The 25,444-nt window shown below is 39.6% G+C and overlaps 1 protein-coding gene across 1 annotated transcript in view; it reads right to left on the reverse strand.

The window, feature by feature from the left end:
* Positions 1–1,467: 1,467 nt before the first annotated feature.
* The window catches only part of LOC146369873 (contactin-associated protein-like 4), a 118,831-nt gene continuing 94,854 nt past the window's right edge, over positions 1,468–25,444 (reverse strand). Inside the window, exons 17-24 of the mRNA XM_084909336.1 lie at positions 25,185–25,403; positions 17,009–17,248; positions 12,407–12,631; positions 9,349–9,482; positions 8,579–8,666; positions 3,656–3,871; positions 3,138–3,209; positions 1,468–2,349 (exon numbers count right to left, since the gene is read on the reverse strand). Of these exons, the coding sequence (XP_084765462.1) occupies positions 2,153–2,349; positions 3,138–3,209; positions 3,656–3,871; positions 8,579–8,666; positions 9,349–9,482; positions 12,407–12,631; positions 17,009–17,248; positions 25,185–25,403 (1,391 nt within the window). The 3' untranslated portion in view covers positions 1,468–2,152. The remainder of the gene's footprint in view (positions 2,350–3,137; positions 3,210–3,655; positions 3,872–8,578; positions 8,667–9,348; positions 9,483–12,406; positions 12,632–17,008; positions 17,249–25,184; positions 25,404–25,444) is intronic.

The following is a 25,444-nucleotide window of genomic DNA, read 5'->3' on the forward strand; positions in this document are numbered from 1 at the left end:
CATTTTTTGTGTGTCTTTTAGATTTATTATTGGTATGTTGTTAAAGAAAAACATTTGCTTTTAAGAGACTGACTGCAGGCTGAAGGAGCAGAGACTCGGCTGTGCAGCAGATCTAGATGTACTGAGACCGGGTACTTTGCAGGAGAACATTTCTCCTTTTCTTGGGATTCACTTTATACACTTTCATTTTGTTTCATCAATCAAAATGCAGACGACTGCTGTTTTGTGTAGAAGACTTATTCATAGTAGTCCTCTGATGGGAGCTGTGTGAAACCACAAAAATTACTTTCTTTTTAAGTTATTTTTTCTGACATCATCCATACCGTTCCTCTGTTTACCTCTCCTTTCATTGGGCATCGCTTTGCTGTTGCTTTCCTTTGATTTTCTAAGCATAAAGTTTGCATTTGGAGCACTTTGTGGTTTCTCAGCTACATTGGAAAAGACAATGCAGCTCTTTATTTGCTCCATGGGAAAGACAAAAACACCAGCAGTCAGCTGATGTGTAGAAGAGCAAGTAATTTTCATGAAAAATGTATCATCGCATTTGCGTGGATGTTCTGTGCTAAAGAGCATCAACAAAGACATTTATTTGAATGGCAATGACAGCTTTTGAGAGAAATGAGCAAAAAAAGAACAAATAGCTAAATTCTGCAGTAATGACTTCACATTGTGATGCATGAAACCCTTAAGGAAAAAAAAAAAGCACTACTTTTTCACTTCTTTGGTCAAAAAACCTCCAATGATTCAGAGTTTTGCATAAAGAGTGAAATATATATGTAACAAGCATCAATACTGAGTTGGTTGGCTTTCATTGCATCATTTCTACACAGCTGTCTCCTTGAGTTCATCCTAATTCTTTTTCTGATTATCCTTAAGGGATCCTTTCTCAAACTGGGGTGCACCTGCAGCAAGGCTAAGATGAGATGATGCATAGCTCTGCAGCAATAGACAAGTTTGTAAAAGGACCACCGGGTAAACATAAAAGGGCCGATGAATGTACACCAGATGTCACAAAACTTGAACATGTTTTTATCTACAGGCTGGGGCGCTGCCAGGCTCGGCTGCCTCGTACATTGATCTCGCACATTTGTCCTACACCCCACCCCCTGCTAGCCTGCCTCACACTGCGCTTAACTTTCAGAGTCTGAGTATTCTTCATTTTTCCTCTCATATTCCCCATATTTTGTACCCGTGCTTCCTTTCCTTTATCCCGAAGTGGATGGAGCATTAAAGCTTTAACTTTGTGGATTATTTGGGTGATTTTTGGAGGGCACACAGCAGTCTCACTAGTCAAACAAACTGGACTTTGGGGGTCAAACATGCTCAGGTGTGGCAAAAACAGATGAAATGTCTGCAGAGTGAAAGCAGGGAGATGGTGTTTTATGGTCCGTGTCGCCTTGAGTTCTCGGGCTGGCTGCTCACTGCAGGAGGTACAGGTAGGCAACTTAAAAAAACAACAACCCTTGGTCTCATTGTAAAGATTTTATTTTGTTCATGAAAAAGTACACGGAGTAGCATAAAAGCTTTCCGACCAACTCGGTGACAAAGGGTTGACGTAAAGCTTTGGACTGACTGACAGTTTATTATTTATATATACAGCAGGTGTTGAAGTTATGTTAAGTTAAAACAGATGGATTTTGTTTGATTCTTGCACTGTGCTTTGGCTGAGGTTTCACATGTTAACCACGCATATCAATCCTCCTGTCAGTAAAGTCCATCTTCCCATCTTTTAAAACATCCTATGGCTCTGACATCTCAATTTTTTTACATAAAAGTCATCATCCTTGTAGAAAAGTGTTTCTTTTTTCTTTATAAATCAAGCATAAATGTGCCATTGCCTTTTGATCGTCTGTTTTTCTTTTTAATAAATTAATTGTAGCATTTGACAATGGCAGAGAATTTGGGTAATAAGCACACAAATCACCATTTATTGTGCATCTTTAAATATTATGTACATCAAAGTGACACCATCGATTACTTCCAGGGAAATGGAGTCCAACACATTTGCCAGTGTTTCTAGCAAATTATACAATATTTACAAAAAAAAAAAGGTAACAAAGAAAAAAGCTCAGTGGTATTTTATAAAGCACTGAGAGTAAGTCCTCCTGATCTGTACAGGGTCAGGTCAGTGAGCGGTTATTTAGCAGTCCTGCTAAATAAAATACTCCTTCTGGTTTTCACTGGGAGCGCTCGGAGAATCCGGCTGCCCGCTGAAGGGGAACTCGTTGCTGTCTTCAGGTTGAGCTGCTTTCACTTCCTGGTTCCGATATGTTTCTTTCCTGCTGCATATGAATCTGGCCATCACTGCCAATGCGGATAGGGTGACAAAAATCACAACAGCAATCACCCCTAAAAACAAGAGAAAGGTAAAAAGAAAGAAAAATAATTGTTAAATTGTTTCAGATGTTGTGTACTTGTGCTAAAAAACCTGAAAAAAAATTATCGCTCTCTAATTTTTAACCATATGTTAAAAATCACATAAGGGTAGCATGACATGTTTACTTTGATTACACAAACATAGGAAACATACCTAAACATGGGTAAGGCAAATTTCAATGAATTGTTAAGTTGGCCCCACTTTACACCCCGACAAAGTTTTATTCAATTTATTTGAAACTTTTCAAGCTTACAGACAGAATGACACCATGCATGCAAGCGTTACCAAAAACAAAACCTCCTTGGTGGACGTAAGAGCAGCTTTCTGCAGAGTTGAAGAATGTGCCCACCAGCACCTCTAAAACTAACTTTGTCACATTTGTTTAATCTTTAGCTAAACAAGGCTGCAGGCAAACACTGTGTGTTTAGATGCACTTAAGTAATGGATTAAAGTCTGCCGTCCACAACAACCTGTCATCGTAGCTGCCCCGCAAATGAGAAACTTGGTTTCTATAACCATGGTGCAGGACAGAGAGAAAGACCTGGCAGTTCACAAAGTTCCTGACTGCCTTCAAGCACACATACGCACGACGAAGCAGCACATGCAAAAGAAAGCCCACATAAACACAGTCACAAGAAAAACTGATGAATAACCAAAAAAAGGTGTTCAGTTCTACAGAACTGCATCTTCCCAAAGGTTTTGATTCAACTTTTATAATCTATTGATTTGTTCTTATTCCTGCTGAGAAGAATAGCATTACCTCCAATTAGAGCGGAGTCACTTCTGATGGTGTTGACTAAAGGCTGACCTGGATCCACTGAACCAGGCTGGCCTGCAAACAGAGACAGAGGAGAAAAATGCATAGAGCAAAGATGAGAAGGCAAGAACATACACACATCTATCTCTATCTCTATCTATCTCTATATATCTCTACATGTATATATACATATATATATGAAGTAAAGCGACAGAAGGTAGAGTTACTGAGAAAGCCATCAGTCAGTACTGAGAGTGCTTGTTTAAAGTCTCAGCACAGCCTTAAAGGACCTCACTACAGTTGTCTGACTAATCTCATCTGTCGCTGTGCCATCACTCTGTCTGTTTACCGAGGAAGATGGTTAATGAGCCAATAAGAAAGTCTAATGAACAGCCATAAGAATAATATTAAAGGCGTACCAGACAGATTCCCACACCAGGAGAAGGTGGGTGGATGGGAGGGGGCTGGCCAATAATATATACATAAACTGAGCATACAGAGGCTGACTTTGCTCCCTGTACCTGATAAGGAGTGTGTTGTTTCTGCTGCGTAGGTGTTGGCTGGAGAAGAGGAACCACAGCTTGATTGTACCAATGGGCCGGTGACAATAACAGGGCTGTCAGGATGGAGCAGAGCAGCTTTCAGAGGACTGATGGAGTTAAAATGAACACCTGACAGGCAGCCAGTGAACCCAAGCGAGGCCAGCGAGGCCATCTCGGCATCCAATCCATCAGGCTCTGAATCCAGAGGGAGAAACACACAGCAAGGAGAGGGAAAAGGGGGCAGATAAATAAAACCTCGACTTTGACGACAATGAACAACCACCCATTATGTTCAAAGTGTTTGATTGCTTTAACAGAGTTATACAGTTATCGTACACATCAACAGCAATATGATGACAGTATCAAAAGGTTGGGAAAGTGAAACAAACTTTAAAGAAAAAATAAACGTCAAAGGGCTGTGATGGTCTGCTTGCCTTTGTCACTGCTCTATTTCTTTTCTACTTCCAGCATAGTGTATGAGTGGGGCAGGATAGCAGATCAGGCTAGTTGGAGACACCTGAGCCCAGCGTTTCCTATATAAACCCCACTCTTCCTCACACCTTTGAGTGCTGTTCTTCAACATGTTTCATGGTTTTGAGTCTCATGATAATTCGACCTCAGCACTGTTCACTCATCCACTCACACACCCTCACTCCTTTTCTTAATAATAGCACCTCGTCTGTTTCTGCTTGTTTTAATTCCATGTTTGGTTTTTTCTTAAATGATCATTCAGCCTTTATCCTGCATGTTTCTCTTTTTTGACATGGCATCAAAAGGCGGGTTGTGACTGTGTTTTTTGAGATGGGGCATAAATCATAGCATCCAGCATCAAAGCCACACAAATTATGTTGTGTCTGTCATGCTGCATCTGCACAAAATAGTGGCAATTTAAGTGACTTTGAACATGGCACGGTTCTTGGTGCCTGACGAGGCTGGTCTAAATATTTCAGTATTTCTGCTGATCTGATGGTATTATTGGGATTTGTAACACTTCTGGGGTTTACAGAGAATGGCCCGAAAAAAAGGGAACATATCCAGTGAGCGGTGGTTTGCTGGAGTGAAAATGCCTCAGAGGTGAGAAGAGAATGGCTAGACTCTTGCAAGCTGACAGGAAGCCAACAGTAACTCAAATAACCACTTGTTACAAGCAAGATATCAAGAAGAGCTCTGTCAATGCACAACAGGTCAAACTTAGAAGCAAATCGGCTACAAAAGCAGAAGACCACACAAGCTGCCACTCCAGTCACCTAAGAACAGGAAACAGAAGCTACAATTTGCACAGGCTCACCAAAATTGGACAATAGAAGATTGCCTGGTGTGATTCTCGATTTCTGCTGCAACATTCGGATGGTAGGGTCACAGTTTGGAGTAACAACATGAAACAACATGCCTTACATCAACAGTTCAGACTGCTGGTGGTGTAATGGTGTGGCAAATATTTTCTCGTCATATTTTTGGGCAGCTGAGCATCATTTAAATACCACAGCAAACCTGAGTACTTTTGCTAACTGTCTCCATCCCTTTGTGACCACAGTGTGCCCTTTTAATGGTTACTTCCAAAATAATAATGCAACATATCACGAAGCTTAAACCACGTCAAACTGGTTTCTTAAACTTGGGCAGTAAGTTCAATACACTCAAATGACCTCCACAGTCACCAGATCTTAATCCAATAGACCACCTTTAAGATTAAGTGTAATGAAAGATTCACATCATGGATGTGTAGTCAACAATCTTCAGCAACTGTGAGACGCTATCATGGCAATATGAACAGTTCTCAAGACAAAAGCAGGGCCCAGCCCAGCATAAAAAAAGTGTACCTATTTCTCATGTGCATACCTCTTTAAGGAGTGAGTCTTACTTTCTAATACAGTCACATCCCCGCTATGTTTGGCAGCAGGTGCTAAATAAAATCTTAAGCAGCTATAAATGTCAGTACAAACCACAATTATTCCTGCAGTGCAATTTGATTACACAGCACATCACTGGCAGTCATCTAAGTTATTACCAGAGAGAAACAACTTTTCACCACATTAATGGGACACTGCAGAGTGGCCTGGTTGGAGAGGCCAGTTTATCAGCTGCATATTTGATCAGGCGTTGAGTTTTTAAATTCAGCGTAAATTGACTTTGATTTAAGTATCTTGTGTCATGTGCATATATGCATGAGTCAGCAAGGTATGACTGAGGACAGGAAAAAAAATAAAAGGAAAAGCTGTGGTGGTAGAATGATGGATGTATTTGAAAGAAAACTAATTTCTTTAACACAGCATGCAGGCTCACAAGTCTAACCACCTAATGTATTAAGAAGACAACATCTCCTCTTGTGAGAAAAAATATACAAGAATATATATAAAAATATATATAAAAAATTAAAATATGTGGAATTGAACATCTCAAACTCAACATGTATTAGTAAAATTACAGCTGATGTGGCAAAAGTTTTGATACTAATCTTACACAATGAATAATCCTTGGGTGCAAAATGCTAAAAAGAGTCAAAAGGTGTTTATGTAGCCAAACCCTGACAGTATATGAACTGAAAAAAACTTTACTTCCACCTCCTTTCACTGTCTCTGTCTCCTTCTGTGAGCATCTGAATCTCTCCATTCTTTCTTGGTCCATTAGTTAGGCTGATGGATGACAGGGCTGGCAGGGAGCGACAGTATATCAACTATTTTGCTGCCTCTCTGATACTGATATGACTGCCTGAGTCCTCTGGCTCAGCATGGGGGCAGTGGGGTTACATACTAACACAGCCTGGGTCAAGAATAATTAAAAAAAAAAAAAACATAACAAGGAGGACCTAAAAACAGCAACAGCATCAATTTATATCTGTTTCTTACTTGTGAACCAAGTACAGGAAGGAGTTCAGAAGCTTCCTGACAAAAACAAAATACAGCCCCAATTGCTTTATAAAATTTGGACACTGTGCAAATTGTCAATTAAAACAAAATGTAATTTAATCACATTTTATTCACAACACAACACAGAAAGCAAATGTATTTTATGTTCATTCCATTTATCCTCCTCTCCCACTCATTGTCTTATTTCATCAAAAGTATCGAAAAAAAAAAAACCCTACACGTAGATATATAAGGGAATAGTGAAATGAGAGGCCTGATCTTGCAAAAAATAAATAAAAATGTACGAGTCAAAACTGGTTTCAGAAAGCGTTGCTAATCCCTTGGCTCATGTACTTTAGGGCCAGGGCTAATGAATAAAAGTACTGGGCCACTCGATATCATGGCAAAATAGACACGCCGGTCCAAAGCATGAAATAGATATGAAATAGACATGGATGCAGACGCAAGGGAAAGTGTTTAAATAGACATTCTTACACACATTAGCCGCCTAGCTTTCTGGCAACTAAGCAGCCTGGAATACACTTTATATGTTTTTTGTTCACTACCAGCCTCTTGGCTTTAAATTTTTTTTCACCCCTGCTAGTGTGCAACTTCTGCATGCACCAATACAATTCCTGCATGCATGTCCATTTAACACTTTGGAGATTCAAACTGTGGAATGGAGATGGTGGATGTCGTGCCATTTACACCATTTGCTGTGATACTGGGTTGTTTCGGAGCCTTCTACACATTACACCTAAAGAAGCTGTTTGACAATGAAAACCCATGCCCTGAAGCTCCTGGCGCACACTGTTTGTGCTGATGTTAATGCCAGGGGAGGTTTGGACCCTGCAGTTATTGAGTCAGCAATATGCACTATTTACAGGGTGACCCAGTTCTGCTACTTTAGATGGTCTGCCACTGTATGGCTGAGTTGCTATGATTTCTAAATGCTTCCAGTTTGCAATAACAGCACTTACAGTTAATTGTAGAGGGAAGAATTTTGACAAACTGACTTGTTTCGGTGGTGGCATCATATTATAAGAGCACTCAGATTTATTGAGCTGTTTATAACAACCAGTCCTTTCACAAATGTTTGTAAAGACACCGCATTACTAGGAGCTTGATGTTTTACATCTGTAGCTTTTGAACTGAAAACACTTGAATTCAAAGGTTAAGAGGTGTTGCAGCACTTTTACTCTGTGCTACTTCTACATTTTGAGAAACAGTGATTTTCTAATTTAGCAATATAAAATCCTTTCTAACGCCCACAGGTTCTAGCAGCAGTGAAAAATCCTAAGTGATGCTATTCAAAAATAGTGTAGGGAATTCACTTAAGTGTTTCTTTCATAATGAGAACTCCTTGCAGATAAATCAGTTGTGCAACTACTGCAGCAATGCTGAAATACAACATTCTGTCATAGAGGAATAGGGGGAACGGCACCTCCTGACTTCCTGGTTTAGTTTGACCCTACCCACAGCAGATTAGATTTATTATTTTTTTTGGTTGTTATGCTGAATTGAAGGTGCTGACTCCAATCTTCTAAGTAATTTGTTCTTTTCATTCTCTCCTCATTACCATACAAAGTGAAGGACCTTTTTCTGAAGTTGTTATAATTACAGCTGTCTGAAGCCTCGCTCAGCTAGACAGATATAAAGACTGTGTTACTCACCGCCCTGATACCACAGATAAAACTGCACAAACACGCAGGTATATTTTGAACTTCTGCACTAGTGCCATTTACACAATTATCTTAACCTACCATACTTTTAGATGCATCTACATCGCAGTGACTTTCACAGAGTGGTGTCCTTTTCTAATCTCTTCAAGAGAGTGCTCTGTTTGTGACCAGCTGAATATGGATGTTAGCTTGATTAGCTTCACAGAGTCACAGCTGTTGCTTGGGCTGCAGCTTTCCCTCTGTTCCAGACAACATGATGACCAGAGAACAGCACAAGGATCCAGAACACCACTTTGCCACATGAGGCCAAACATCTCAGTACTGTTATTCAAATGAGCCGGTACTGGTGCATGTCCTAAGATAGCCACACTCACCCTCCACTCTGCCTAGTATGAGTGATTTGATGCTGTTGAACTCCACATCAGATGTCAAGTTCAAGTCCTCTCTGTTGTTCTGGTCAATCTGAAAACAACATTAAGCAAAGACTTTTATGTCAAGTGTTTAAATGACGACGGCTATGTGAGCCACAGTGAAGGAAAAAGCATAACATGTGAGGATTATATGTTCAGCCTGGAGCCTGATCTGCATATTCTAAGGAGAGGCAGTCTGAAATGTGACTGTGCGATTCACAGCAGCTGAGCAGGAAAATACTGAGGTAGTAAACGTGTCTGAGAGAGATCCTCTCTATTTAAAAAAAAAGCTAGGAAACAATGACATTTGGGCTTTAGTCTCATTTGTCAATAAGACGTTTGCTAATGCTGAAACTTAAGTGGAGCGATAGAAAACAGAGAGGCTGTCATAGCTTGACTACAGAGAGGAAATCTGCCATTTATTATATTTTATTTTACTTCATTTTCTGTGGTCAGGATTGGCTTTTAAATTAAAGAAATAGCTGCAAGCATCAGCCCACAATACTTCCCTTCCACTCAGAGCCTGCCAGCAGACTCCTTATAGCACCAGCGGCTAAAGCAGTGTGAGCGGCAGATTAATTAAACAATGTACTCTTTAGCTCTTAGACTTAAATGTTAGTGGAATTCTGGGGGAAGAAAAACCTGTGCGTCATTCCATTTGGTGGTAACAGCCCAGCTTGCTTATGTCTGCAGAAACAGCAGAAACCTGTAAGAGAGAGTAAGAAAAATCTCACCTGCACAGAGACGATATCTGCCAGTCTCCTAATGATCACTGTGTGCAGGCGCCCATCAGCCACGTTTATGACTCTGCTTCTCAGCGTCTCCACATCTCTGCCGCTGTGCAGCTTGTACCTCAGTTCCAGCTCATCTTCACAAACACAAAGCAACAGTACAATTGTAGTCGAATGGATACAGAATAAAACAGTCAGAAAGTCAAAAGTGGTCATTTGGTCAAAGTGTTCTCAAACGATGACGAGAACTGTGTTAGATATGTGTTAAATATAATGTTACTAAAGACCACAAACAACAAAGTAGATCTATTCATGGAATAATGCAAAATATGAATCCGTATTATTCTTTAAATGGTGATCTTTGGTCTCAACATGTCTGCAGTTACAGTTGCAGTTGGCACAAATGGAGCAAAGCCTGTGATAAAGTTCAAGTTAATTAGTTTAACTGCACTGTGTCAGACATGCACAACATGCCGCACTCTCTTCATATCCTATCCCTGCAAAATCCCCCTCCTAACATGCTAGTGTCCCTCCTACTATGTATGGTGTTGAAGGGCTGAAACAGCAGGCAGTGCTGCACCTCGCCCACACTTGTAAATCTTTTTCTCATGACTTCCCTTATTTTAAACGCATGAAGTGGTGAGCTCAGAGGCTAAATCTGACTGTATTCTACTGCTATAATAAATGTTAGATGTCTGACTAAATTGATGGTCTCTCATTGCATCACCTCCTCTAACTACTCATAATCTGGCCAGACAAAACAACTGCAAATTTTCTCAAACCTGAAAACAAACAAGTTGATGTGCGGGAGTTGAGTTCTACAGTCACCTGATTCACAATATGCTGAATGGTTAATAGGATGTTATCCACATAGCAAAATTGGTATGGCCCGGATCTGGCCCACACAATGTGCTTACACATGGCCCACATACCGCAGAGAATGGTGGCCCTTTGATGGTCCAGATCAGGTTTGCCAGATGTGGCCCACACGCGGGCCAGCACAAGGCCAGTTGCAGACGCACTGGTGGTCCTGTGCTGGCCTGCGTGTGGACTAGGTCTGGCAAACCTGATCTGGACCACCAAAGGGCCGTCATTCTTTGCAGTATGTAGACCATTTGTAAGTTGTGTGCAGCCACGGACCAGTTGCAGACACACTGCTGGCCCTGTGCTGGCCCAGACCAGTTTCCGCTCTGGCCCCAGATGTCAGCCTAATGTGTACCTTAATGTAACAGCCACATGTGCCAGAACATGCAAAAGTAACATGACAAAACTCTGTTCTGACAGTGAAAGGACTGACTCTTATATAGCGCTTTTCTAGTCTCCTGGATTACTCAAAGTGTTTTATACAACATGCCACATTCACCCACTTTCTCTAAACTGAGTGCTTCCTAACTGCATACTCTTGACATGCAGACTGGAGGAACCAGGGATCAAACCACTAACCTTCTGATCAGTAGATGACCTGCTCTACCTCCTGAGCTACAGCCACCAAGTAGTAAACGCGAGTAAACCCTCACTAGGTTTTGGATAAAGTGTACACTCACAAACCTGTCAAACCTGCATTTGAAACGTTGGCCACCATAGCAGTATAGTATTGCAACATGGCATTTGGGTCTTCTAAGTAAAATAGGAAAATAGGAACATAAATAGTGCCATCATTGCCAGACATGGCCCACATCTGGTTGACATACACCCTGCCATGACACCGGTCAGTCAGAAGTGCCAGCTTGATGCCAGATCCGGGCCAGACCTGTTTTCTAAGAGCCTGGGCCACATAAACCAAACCACAATCGGGCCAGAAATGTCATGCCATCACATAGACAGTGACATCTATGCCAGGCCTTGCCCATATCTGAAAGACATACGTATCATGCCAGAAGTCAGCCTGCAGTGCCAGCTTGATACCAGATCCAGGCCAGACCTGCTTGCTATATGGTTGGGGTTATTAGGCCAAAAACTCGGGTTAGCTCGGGTAGTAGATGAAAGAAACTATTGTTTAATAAAACCAAAGAAGAAAACAAGCCACATATCTGAATATTTTAATAGATCGTCTACAAACCACGTAATACTGTAAGAATTAACACTTTATATCTAAGATTAAACTCCATGATACAAAATTGATCATGTTTCACTGTTACATTTATATCCCTTGGCTGCGGATATAATTTGAATGTTCTGAGATTCTTGCAGGCTTAAAAGATGAACAGAAATGATAAGAAATAATATTTCTTTAGTACTACACATATAATTTGATACTCTATGCTATTTCTCTCATTTTGACTCTTTTTTCAGTATGGGCTATTAGTGATTAATTCCCTTATCATGAAGCCATATATTTATAATAAAAAGACTTATAGCTGGAGCAGTGTCTTGCAGGATTTCAGTAACTGAGTCAGCTGGGAAATTTTTTCTCTGTGCAGTAGAAAAGGCCTTAAGGAAATTGCTTTGATTTGTGCTTTGGCACAATCAAAACAAAACTCTCCCTGGGATTTAATTGGATACTTCAGCAAGAGTTCAGATACTTGATATTGGCTCGATCAGCTAATTTAAACTTGCTTTCTTTGTGTCATTAAAAAGCTTCAATATTGTGTCTACAAAGCAACAACAACTCTATTCATAACAGTGACAAAAAAGGATATTTTCATCGGCTTAGACGATAAATCCAAATATTTTAATCAGCCCCTTTGGAGTTTTGAATCTGATTGGTATTTCCTATTATTCCAGTTTACTTACTTTGAATACAATGACAACAACCACGACAAACAAAACAAAGAAATAAAAATAAATAATTTAAAAAAGACCCCCCTCTCAAAAATAAATGATCATTTTATTATATCTGCACCAGATATTTTTTTCAAACCCAACCCGACTAGTCAGGCTCTGTTGGAAAAAAGCAGCATAGGACAGACAGAGAGGGAGGAGAAAGCAAAGGAGAGAGGAGAGGCTTAATTCAACAAATTGCAGGAACAATGAGATGAGAAAATAGGTTGCAGAATTAAAAAGACGCAATCATTTATCAACAAAAGACAGCCAAGAGAAAATGCCATTTGAGAGTCCTCACCATTTTTGTTGATGAGCAGGATCAGGTACTCTCTGTAGAACGAGCTGACATAGAGCAGAAGAGCAGGACTCTGATTGGTACTGAAGCTCAGGGAGATGTTTTCTCCTCTTAGTGTGATATCTGAGTAGATGGATGAAGGCAAGCCACTGCTGTTCCTGCTTAGTTCAAAGGGCTCCTTCAGGATGTAGGTGATGGATGTTGTTGACTTAAAGCTGGCTGAAACCTCTGGGAGTTAAGAAGTTAGTGAGAAGTGTCACTGTCGGAGCTGAATGTGCTGGTTTAAAGACTAAATTCAACTAATGCTCTTTGCAAATTCTGTTTTGATGATAAGCATCACATCAACTGAAGAAAGTAGAAAATATTTTTTAAAACTCCAGGTGGACGAAATGGATGCAAAAATTCAGAGTTGACGTCTTGAGCTTCATATGATAAAGCGAAGCAGCAAATGGTTCAGATTAGGGAAACCGTGCGGCTTTGATTAAATGTTAATGAGCATCTGGTTGAATACTTTAGTAAATTTTGAGTTTTGCAGTATCTGAAAATGTAATTTAATATCTGGCTTAAGGCCTTCTCTGTGATCTCCCTGATTCTGCAGTATCTTCTCAAACTGCCTATCTACACAGTCCAGACAAAGCAAAGTAGAGAACAACAAAGGAGGTAAGTACTTTTTGATGAATAACTCAACAAGTTGCTTTGCGAGTTAATCAGCAGTTTAAACAGCAAAACATACTTTACCTGTGGCATTTTATCAGGGCAAGCAAGGCAAGCATTGTTTAATATCCGGCATGATTTTTTTTGCCCCCCACCAAGATTTGATGTATTTCCTAAGTCTTCCTTTAAGTTTGTGTTTTGAGCAGTATATAAAGAAATGCAGGTTGAGATTGTTTGCATAATATTGTATATTAATGCCTCTTCGGTGGTGCAGACGGTTAAGATAGGTCACTGAGTGCTTTGCCTCACACAAATTAACACCTGCTCTATTCCACTCCCCTTCTTGAAGTTTTTTATTATTATTTTTTATGGAAAACTTGAGAAACTAAATAAAATATCAAATTTCCAAAAGTTTTTATTTAGTTTCTCTTGTTTGCTCCTTCTCTCTAACAGGCATGTCAGACCTGACACGCTTTAATTACCCCCTATAACAACAACTAAGTGCAGTCCAAATGTATGGATAGTGTGTGTCACGGCCTGGAGGGTCAGCTGGTCGCTGATCAGCTAATTTCTCTCTCTATCTCTCTAGTTCTCTCTCTCTCTCTCTCTCTCTCTCTCTCTCGCCAGGGCGGAACTCATTATGGGTTCACGCCCTTGGCCCGCGCCCTCGGAGGAGGAAACACCTGTGCCTCATCAGTGTGGATGGCATTTAAGCCAGGAAGCAACGGCTGTTCTTCGCTGGATCGTTGTGAGAATCGCGTCAGTGAAAGTCGAGCGTCTAGCAAATGTTTTTCCATGTAGTTGTGTGTTTGCAATCTAACGAGCGTTTCTTTGTGTGCAGACCCTCTGGACTGTTTTCCCTGGTGTTCCCTGAGCGACGAGTGTTCGAGTGGATTCATGTTTGGATTGTTTGGAGAGAGACAAGAGTGTTCACCTGGATTTCCCCCGGAGCCCTGCCCCTCTCACCTTTTGCCCCGCACCTTTGTAGATAGCACTGCCCTGCACCTTTGTAGATAGCACTGCCCTGTACCTTTTGTATATACACTCATTGGACATTGTTCATTAATTAATTCTCCTGTGTGCATCAATCCCCGGAGTCCAGCGCGTGAGTCCACCTTGTACACCGTGACAGTGTGTTTGTGTCCTCTAGAAGAAGTTGCAACGTAGCATTACCAATACCTGAGTTTGTGTTTTCATTTAGCTCTTCCACTGCATATAGTGTTTCTCCACTGCGTGCCCTGATCGCTGCCATAGCAGATTGTAGGCTAATATTAGCTGCCCTTACCCTACTGCTTTTAGGAAAGGTCAAACTCATTAACCTGAATAGTGTAACAAGACAACACATGGTCCTGATCTTTTCTGGTGTAACATTATGTATATGAATGGCAAAGCATAAATCAAACTTTTAATTCAAAGTTTTATACTTTTTTCTTCTTTCTTTCTTCTATTTCCATGTTTACTATAACAGTGAGCATTAGAAGATGTCGTTCCATTGAGAGTTTCACTAATGTAATGCCTGTGACTGATATGTGAAATTGGCCAGCAAATCTCTTTTCCTTTATTTGGAGAGCAGCTCTATAGGATGCACAGACTGAACTGTCAAAATAAAGTGCCATAAAAAAACATAATAAGCTGCTGTTATGACAGAAGAAAATCACTCTTGATTTTCAAAGTCATTCAAAAGTTGGTACAAGTGTTATAAAATGTGATGAAAGCATCAGGAATATATAAATGTATAAAGTACTAAGATGTTCATTTATTACAGAGAAAGAGAAAAGAAAAAGTGTCTAAACATATTTTCTTGCACTTATAAAATGTTACCATTAAAGCCTTAATCAAGATATCAATCATCCCAGAATGCTGATTCTATTTTTCTGGACGTAGCATTTCAGTGGGAGAAACATATGAGAGTCAGAAGACGACCCTTGGACAACACTACATCCAAAAGAACAGAATCAGCTTACTGTGATCTGAACCAGACACTTTCTAGGTCTCTCAATATTACAGGAATATTATGCAGGGTTGTAAAATACAAAACTGTGTTTCAGAATAACTATCTTCAAGCTATCAAATACCACCCTAATATTTCTTTTTCATTCCTTATCTCATGAAAGATCCTGCATCTAAAAGTGTAATCTGCCTTTCTTAGACACAAACCTATAATGAATTTTATGCTGAATTACTCTTTCATCTCTTATGCACAAAAAAATGAAATTGTCAAGGCAATAGTAGGGACAAAAATATGGAGGGAGCCAATTTCAACTCTAGAGATTTCCTTTCAATTTCATTATGATATCAGACCATGGCTCCCTGAGGTGTTTGCTGCTGCAGCTTGTGATCTTAAAATATTAGTCGTTCTTGTCTGGAGGCTGCTGGATATTGAGATTTCTGGGTCTGCAGTTATGAATAAAGTTCACGTTAATACTTTTGTTTAATCTGTTAAATATAGAAGGAAGCCTTGCATTTGCTTTTAAATATATTTAGTAAGGCACAGAGCCAGAGAATGTGCACATCCTAGCTTGAATTGTCAAGGACTTTGACCGTCGCCATCTTGGTGCAAGGGTCACTGCGCACTGCTACAGTGGTGTTATATCAGTCAAAAAGTAGGCCAGCTCGAAAGCAGATCTTGCTCTCTTCTTCTTTTTCTTTTTTTGACTCAAATGGATACCATGATGTATGAAATAATTATCATACTGTATTTTATAAGACTTAAAAGAAGGTATTAAGACAATAAAGTGATACAGTGTTTACTGAGCTCATAAATCAAGTGATCCATAGCCAGAGATGGGCAGTAACGTGTGTACTCCGATTACTTTTTTCGAGTAACGAGTAAAGTAAGGGATTACTATTCCAAAAACGGTAATTAGATTACTGTTACTTTCCCGTAAGCACGCTGTGTTACTGCGTTACTAAAACCGTGATTTTCTTGCGACAATGTCTCATGACAATGACGTAAGCGAGTGCGACGTTCGTGACAACAGCTGTGTGCAGATCAACAATGGATAATATATCGAGTGCAGGAGAGAGTATGAGCGTGCAGCGTTTAAAGCGTGGAAGTACTGACCTTATTTTGAGTTTGATTCCATAAAAAGTGACAAAAACATTAGCATCCGCTGTTCACTGCGTGGGAAGGAAACCCATTAACTTCCAAGCAAGCACCGAGTGCGCTACCACGTAATGTGAAATTCACAGAGAAACTCGCGGATTCTTCCACTGACCGCTGCGGCTCACCTGCACCAGGGCAAACCTCCGCCTACCTCACTCCTGCTTTACAGGTGAAAATAGAGCAACAGGACCGCTAGTCTTTGATTTTATTTATTTTCTGCTGTGTTTCACTTGCATTTATTTGAAAGACTGAGTGTAAACACAAAAAAATATTTTATTTTATGTGCTGGAATGTGCAGAAAATAGGTTTAAATGTTAAACAAATTTCTTCCAGTCAGTGAATGTTGCATATAATTTAATTTTTGCTTGATGCATAAAGTTAAAAGATTAAAACTAATGAAACAAGTTTTAAAAAGAGACTTTTCCAGTTGATTACATTTTGTATGATGGATTATGCAGAAAAAGCAGAATTGGGCTGAAAGATCTATCGCTTTATCACCTATTCATGTTGTAAATCGTGTTTTTAAAAAGTAACTAAGTAACTAAGTAATTAATTACTTTTGAAAATAAGTAATCAGTAAAGTAACGGGATTACTTTTTTGGGGAAGTAATCAGTAATTAGTTACTGATTACTTTTTTCAAGTAACTTGACCAACACTGTCCATAGCACAATTTTCTCACAGGCGTACATACAAATAAATGATGAAAGAAGGCAGGTTTGCCATTAGGTTTTCAGGCCAAGAAGTCTTTTATAAACAGTCTGTACAAAGAACATCAATGAATTGAGTCTATGGATCTGTGTAATCAGTGGCAGAAAGTCTCCACTGTCAGTGTGAGTGTCTGTACCTTTGTGGCAGAAGGCTCCAGTGTAGGCTGACTGTCCACAGTCGCAGGAGAAACCGTTGGCTTTTTCCTCACAGCGACCCTCGTTCTGGCACAGCGAGCCATAGCTGCTGCAGTGGCCTGGGCATCCAGGTAGGACTCCAGGCGTGATCTTAGCTCTCTTCTCCAGGTCCAGAGTGACGCCATTCAGCTGCAGAGAGCGGATACAGCCCAAAAAGCCTTTCTGTCTGGATGCAGTGCCTCCTGCCAGGAAAGAAATAACACTTGATACACCATTGCTCTTTTTCTGCCTACTCAGACTCAAACCTCTTAATGAAAATTCTATGCAGTACAGTCTAGTTCCTATAGACTGCAGATCTATAGTTTTTCATACTTCTCAGCAGTAAATTATGATTGACAGCCATAAGTTGCCACTGTGGCACAAGCCCATGTCTGCACTGCAGGGCAGACACAGCCTAAAACTGGTCCTCGCTGTTGGACTAACTACTTGGCTGTTGAGCCATCTGGTGTGTGCGGACGAATCCCTGCTTCCTTTCATTTTCCTATTAACATTCGAATATAGGCAGTTCACACAGGGTCTGGGCAAAATTACAGTTCCAAGCTGGCTGCATCCATTCCTGACAGTTATTATTGTTTTCATAGACAGTTATTGGCAGGGTATTACTGTCACAGTCAATGTTCAGCCAAAGCGGCTTTTCATACCACAAAATCGATAACCTCTGTGTGGCTCTGACTTCCTTCTGCAACAAAAGTTATAAAACGCCTACACATTATGAGCACACATGGCAGGAAAATTAATTAACGTCTTTTAACATGTTCTGTGAAGATAAGCTTGACTACAAAGAATGAAATACAGAGAAAGGAAAACTCCTGCTCAATGATGATTTAAAAAGCCAAATCTACACCATGATTCTAGAAAGTACTGGTTGTGACTGTTAAGAAAGGAAGAGATCACAGTGCACAAAAAGAACAAGGACGGGGTCCTGAGGGGTGCCACCTCTGACCAAGGGAAGAAACAAAGGACACACGCTGCCAGAGGAAGAAGTCCTGTAGGAGTGAAAGGAAAAGCCTTGCATGACAACATGAATTTCAGCCATTTAAGCAGTTTTACTTTCCCACTTTATGGTGAATAATCCAGATCCCTGTTTTAACTCCAGTGCAACAACAAGCGAAATTATACAATGCTTAACAAATGTATTAGACTATCTGTGAGAAGAACAAGGAAACACAAATAATTGAGAAATCTGTCAAAAGAAAACTTGTTTAAAACTAAAAATGTATTTATTTTTTTAATTGAAAAATTGAATTGCAGGTTCCAATCTGAGCCTGGAAGTCGGAAATTAATCAAGGACTAAAACTAATTGTTCTGTTTATTAATGCAAGTGAATAACTGCAATTTGGCAACTTTATCAGAAGATAATAACACATTTCCTCTGTCTCTTTTCTTTCACAAATGACAACAATAATTATATTGTAGCATTAAAAATAATAATTTTGATTAAAGAGCTTGCACATACTGGTGGACTAACCATAACAGATGATAACAAACAAAATAATAACATTAAAAAATTATTTTGGTAATTACCAGTACTGTTCATTTAGGGTAGTTGTGATATAAACTATGTATTGGGTGGTTCTCTAATAAATTTGTTAAGCAGTATATGTTTAAAGCAATGGCACACAGTACTGCTGTTAAAAGAATAGTAAGAACAGTGAACTACAATGCTTAGTATTCAATGCTGCAATGCTGCAATGCTTAATGCTTTGGAACGGCACTGCTAAATCAGACGCTGTGTATTTTTCCACCTTTGTGTCCTACAGCCTTTGAATGGCTGCAGACATTTAATAAATGGAGGGGAAAGTTTTTAATGTAGCATAAAACGCATTGCAGGCTGATTTTTACCAAGTGTGCTTCCTGATCGAAGCAGCCTATGATATTTGCCTAGTCCTGCAAATTTTCACTCTTGGGGGAAAGAGCAACACGCCTTGGGTACAATGTTTGGGTGGAGGATTCAAACCCATCTTCAGCAGCTGCCCAAAGAAAGGATGCTCCCAGTGGTAGCACATGCAGGTGCACAAAGCAGATGCTGAGATAGCAACCTCAGCAGTCAGTTACAGCAACAAACATAATCCCAAGAAGACCAGCTCTTTGATCAAGGCTGAAGAGAAGCGCCTCGCAGCTAAAAGCACAGACAGACTTTCCCATCTTGGAAGAAGATTGGCAGATGGAGCGAAAGACCCCGGAGCATACTGCCATATCAACACTCCGCTAGAATACTGGCTGTGAGCTGACTGAAGCGAGCTGCTGAGGCTTTGCAAAATGGTCATTTTGCAGAGTTTTGACCTAATTCAGCATAGCTGGGCATGTGAAAAAAACAGCCTAATAATATATATACTGTAGCTTTGGAAAAGAAAAATCTACTGATTTCCTGAAGTTTCTGCTTTACACAATAAATGGACACGCTGGACAGGTCGCCAGTCTGTCGCAGGGCTAATACAAAGAGACAGATAACCATCACATCTTTGGGAAATGTAGATTCACGTCTTTGGACTGTGGTAGGAAGCGGGAGCACCCAGACACAGGGAGAGCATGCAAACTTCACACAGAAAGGCCTCAGCCAGGTGGTGGAATCACAATCAGGGCCTTCTTAAGGTCCTGAGCATTAAGAGGATTTATCTACTTCATCCAGTTGTCCACCTGCACTTGGTGCCAAACTATGCACATTTCATGTTGTCTGGTTGCTGCACACGTTGGTTTTACTATATGTGGAAATATTATTATATGGAACGCAAAAAAAAGTGTGCACAGTGTAACCACAGTGAATTTTAAATGGAATGGCAGGAAGGAAGGGGGACTGATCATTTTTACCCTGGTGATTTTTTAGGCATCCATCTACAAGGGACTGTGTCATGGGACTGTGGGAGGAAGCCAGAGTACCCACACAGACACGGGGAGAACATATAAACTCCACGCAGAAAGGCCCATGCCAGATGGTGGATTTGAAGTTTCCTTTGCTTGGTTTAACAGCATTTGGGAAATATTTTTTTAAAAAGACATAGGGGGGGCTCATAATTATGTTCTCATCTGTATAATTCAGACACAGAAATATTTCGAGCTTTAAGTCCTGTGAATTTACTGATTATCTGCCATATAAGTACAAAAATGCCTTCCTCTGTATAGCCTTAAAAGAATCAACCAGAAAACAAAAAAACTATTACACAACCATGACCAACAGGGTTATGAACACTTCATTATCAAGCTACAGGGATTTAATAGCCCGATACTCCTTCACCAAAGGAGTATGCACCATTAAAGTCAGATGTGCCGTGTACCAGTACGCTCACCTATGATTTATTAAAGCATTGATTAATGTAGCTACAGCCTAGGCCAAGTAACAATAATGCAAAACATAACCCATAATGACATCCTGCTTAATTTTGCTGAATTGACTGTATTGTATTGTTCATAAACTGCAAGTGTAAAAACAAGGAAATATTAAGGTTTATTTATTTAAACCAGCAAACATAATTTCTTATTAAGTTACACAATTTTATATATTACAAATGAGATCCATTATTCATAGTAATACAGATGTCTTTGCAGTACTGTGAGTTATGATTCCACAGAGGGCGTGCTGTGAACACTGGATTAACAAAAAAGCTGCAGAAAGAGCGCAAAGGCACCCAAACACTGACGTTTCACTGAAAACAGAGTCAAGACAGACAAAAACACCTTCTTAAAAAGTCCTTCAAAATCCTTTTAATCACATTTCTGTTCAAACAAATGAGTCCCCGTGTGTTGCCGGTAAATCCCGCCCAAGTAAAGAAAACGACTGATGTTCGTTTCTTTTTTAGCTGTTCAGAGCGGATTATTAGCTTAACACTACCAGCAACTCAATTCCCACTTCGATCTCTCTGCAGCCTCTCGGTCTCATCACACTTTGTTCAATGGTTTTGTTTCTCTTCAAAAAATGTAATACCTACAAAAATAAATGAACCAATGTTATTTGAACAAAGCCAAAGCCTTACAGTACAAGACTGATTTTCAAGCACAGTTCAGATAGATTAATGTGTAGGCATCTGGATGTGTTTGGAACAGAAGTGGTGAATTTAAGAGGAAAATGGTGGAAAAATGTATGCAACATCTCCTAAAAATGACCAAAAGCTATTGATTTAATAACAGAAAGCTCAGTCAGTTTAAACTGTAATGTTAAAGAGGCAATATTACATTTTTTAGAAGAGTAAGTGTTGCTCATACAGTTAGGTTTATCTCCTCTAAAGGATAAAGCTGTTTCTTACAAATCTCATGAAAAGAAAAAACGGTAATAAGTATACGCATGTAGCCAAAGTCTGACATCGCTCATTCCCCTGTGCTGCTGAGCTCTGCTAATGCCTCAAAATACACAGAGCTGCATTGTCACACCAGGCGACATGCTCCTTCATTGAACACAAGTGATTTATTTTGATTCAGTCCCACAAACACTCCCCTGGTAGTATAAACACTCACTAGAAGACCAAATGACAGCGTCAATGTTTCCTGTTGTTTTGGTAATGTTCGTTAAAAACAACATCACATAGCTTCATTTGCCATTTGAATTTACATGTAACTTTAAAAGTGTGACCCATTTTCATTTGTGTTTCAGTGGAAACTAACTGACGTTTGGTTACACGGCCACAGAGTGGATAATGATGAAAGTCAGACAATACATCTGTTTGGTTTTGGTTTCTTCTCAGGATTTATTCGGATTTAACATTTAGGTCCCATGGGTCACCTACCAGTTGCCTCTGGCTGTCCCAAGAGCGAGGCTGAAGAACAGGGAAGGTATTTTCAATGAAAGCCCCCAAACTTTGCTTCTGTATATGAGGTACAGAACAGCAGTCAAGTGTTTGCGATAACTGACTATGAGTCTTTCACTTCCCTGTGGAGGAATTTTGGCTCACTCTTCTTTGCAGAATTGTTTTTAATTCAGCCTCATTGGAGTGTTTTCCAGCATCAGCGGCCTGTTTAAAGTCTGTTTAAAGTGTTTAAATTAATGCCAAAGCATCTTAATTGGATTTTAGTCCAAACTTTGACTAGGGTTTCAAAACCTTCATTCTTATTAGCCATTCAGAGGTGGACTTGCTGTTATGTTTCAGATCATAACAGCACATAACCTGAGTGTGCTTAAACGTCAGGGGATGAACTGATAGTCAAACATTTTCCATCAGGATTCATAATTTAATCAATTAGGGCAAGTTGTCCAGGCCCTGAAGAAGCAAAGCAGCCCTAGACACTGGGCTAGTGTCTAGAGCTAGCTTGTTAGTGGGCTAGTGTCTAGGGCTAGCTTAGTGTATACTAGGCAGAGTAATTGTATACTTTGTTATACAATGTTTGATTGTTGCTATGATGTTCTTTTTTATCATACTAGTTTTACGGCAGATGTAACAAGACACAAATCTTTTGTGTTGTCAGTCCACAGAGTATTTTCCCCAAAGTCTTGGAGATCAAGATGTTTTTTGAATTTTTGGATTCTTTTTGGTCAGCAGATGTTTTTGCCTTGGAACTCTCCCATGGATGCCATTTTTGTTCATTCTGTTTCTTACTGATGACCTTAACTGAGGCAAGTGAGACCTGCAGTTCTGTAGATGTTATTCTGACTTCTTTTGGGACCTCCTACATGAATTGTCGATTACTTGTAGTAATTTTGGTGGGTCTGGCGAAAGTTCACCACTGTTCCAGGTTTTCTCCATTTGTAGATCTTTGTGATTTTTACTGTGGCGCTCCAAAGGCCTAGAAATGGTTTTAGTAACCCTCTCCATGATAATTGATGCCAATGACTTTGTTTCTTAGCTGTTTCTTTAGATTGCAGCACAGTGTGTTGCTTTCTGAGATTTTCAGTTTGTCGGACAGCTTTCAGCAGGTCTGGCAGTAATCAGGCATGGGTGGAGATAGTGAAGTTGAACTCACAACCCTGTGTCCCCATACCATGGCTTTTAACTCACTAGGGCTATGGCAGTTGCTTTATTCCTTTAAACTTAACTAGTTAGCATTACTGCACAGGTTTCCATTTTGGCTCTTTGTTTGCATTTACTTTCCATGTAACACTGCTTTTGTCAGTGATGTCTAAAACATCTTCAGCTGTCTAACAGATGTGGTGAACTTAAACTCTGGGAATAATAATGATATATCTCAATTATTGGAGCCACAGCTCAGAAAAAATATAAGAGAAAAAGTGAAAAAGTGAAAACAGGAAATGATTGAAATTTCAGAGACTTCACACTCTTTTGCAGAAGGCTGTATCTTTTAGGTATTTCACCAGTCTCTTTTGGTATCCAATTTCCTGCACTGATGCATCATAGAGGTGTCTGTAGAAGCCAACCTCCTCACAGACTCCTATCTCCAGGTTAAAAAAATGTCATTTCTTTTGTGCTTGTAAAACTCTTACACCTAGTATTATTGATCTTCTACAGTACTATAGATAAATTGTTTCAAATAAGCCAGGCTTTCATGGAATTTTTGTAAGTGGTCTTGATCAATAGAATAGACTATCTGAAGGGTTCCAAAGTTTTTCTTTGTATATTGGTTGCTTTTTCACACATTCTCAGTCCAGTCCTCGCTTATGACCATTTTCACATCAATATTCTTTCAGTTTGTTTTTCGTTTAGCCACTTACCACTGAGTCATGACTTAATCAACCATAAAAAATGCAACTAACAGAAAGAATGAGTAAGTGTCGTCTCTACATATAACAGGCAACTTAGCAAAGAACCAATTTTAAATTAAATTAAATTAAATTAGAGACTTTGTTACTTTATTTACTACATTTCAGCCAGTGGTGTTTGAGATTTTGTCAAAATTGACAAAAGCAGTGTGGGACCTCATGACAATGAACAGAAGAAAAAGCAGCCAACATCTAAAGACAAGCTTTGAAGACAATTACAAGAAAGTTTGTCTAGGGTAGTTCAGACTATGCTGATGAATAAAAGTGGTCGTACCAAATATTGAGTTTCAAGCTCATTAGAAATGTAGTAATTTTGGTGTATTTACTATATTTCTAGGTATTTTTTGCAAATTTTAATAACTGGCTGCACTTACTTCCCATTTTCCTAGCAGAATGCACAGTTGGTTTGTGATGGTTATAATCACACACACCAAATATTACACTTTCTCAGCACACACAAATGGACATTACTTATCCAGAGTAATTACTGTTTTGAAAAACTGAATTCAGCACGTCCTGCATACAGTATAGCAGAATTCTTTCTTGGTAAAGTCAAAATCATCAGCTCTTCTAATCACTCCTCACAACTTTCCAAATACCTAAAAACCAACTGGATTGGACTCTAACAGTAAGGTTTGCTCTTATTTTACATACACTATGCAGATAATCAGTACGACCACCTCCAACAGGTGTCCATGTGGGACTTGTGTGGTTGGGTAGAAACTGCAAGAATTTAATTCTGTTTTTATCAGGTTGTCTTTGCATGTGGGCACATTTGCATGCGTGTTTGTACATATCCAATTCTGTGTAACACTGTGTAAAATATAAATAAAAAACAGAATGATGCAAATGGCTTGCAAATCTCATTAACCCATATTTTATTCAAAAAAATAACACAGAAAACATTTTAAACAAATGTTTAAAGTGAAAAACATAATTTTAAGAAAAATCCCATTTGAGCTCATTTTGAATTTGATGGCAGCATCCTCTTTTAAATTCAGCCTGAGGAGACCAGCTCCTGGAATTGTGGGAAAGGAACTGTGTCATGTTTTTGTCTGATATTGTATTCTAGCAGCTAATAGTTGTGAATACTTCTCAACAACATCTGTAGTACAACTTTACAGTGTGAGCCATTATTCTGAAGTTGTTCCATCTGCCCACCTTTGCTGCTGAGAAATTCTGCCTCTCTAAGTTGCTTTTCTTAAATCTCCACTCCTGTTGCTGAGCTTTTGTCAGCTGTTTCTTTTTAGTTTAACTTGCCCTTCTGGCCTTTTGAGACTTTTGAGATGCGTTGCTGCCATCAAATTCAAATCGAGACAATATTTTTTCTTAACAAAGTGCCTAATCTTGATAACCTTAAATTAACCCTGACTTATTTTAATCTAAAAATCCCTTTGACATGTTCTCACTTTAAATGTTCCTCAGGTTTCTTAAACCCTAAATATTTGGAAAAAAAAAAGTCAACTTTTGCTCCTCACCTATAAATAACTGGCTGTTTAGCTGAAGATGCATGAGTCCATCAGTGGGAGCTTCGTGCGTGGCGGCGGGGAAATTATCGACACGCAGCGATGCTTCCTTCACATTTCGCTCAGCTTGCACTCTGTGCCATCGGCTGTCATTCAACGGGAGGCTCGTCTTCACTCGTACATCCAGTGGCCCATTCCCCACATCGAAGGAGAAGACAACCTCCGTAGAAGCTGAAGAGGATTATTCACAGATAAAAAGATCATATAAAAGC

Source organism: Perissodus microlepis, chromosome 17 (genome assembly GCF_051167445.1).
Source record: "Perissodus microlepis isolate ML-2025 ecotype Zambia chromosome 17, ASM5116744v1, whole genome shotgun sequence".
NCBI lineage: Eukaryota > Metazoa > Chordata > Actinopteri > Cichliformes > Cichlidae > Perissodus > Perissodus microlepis.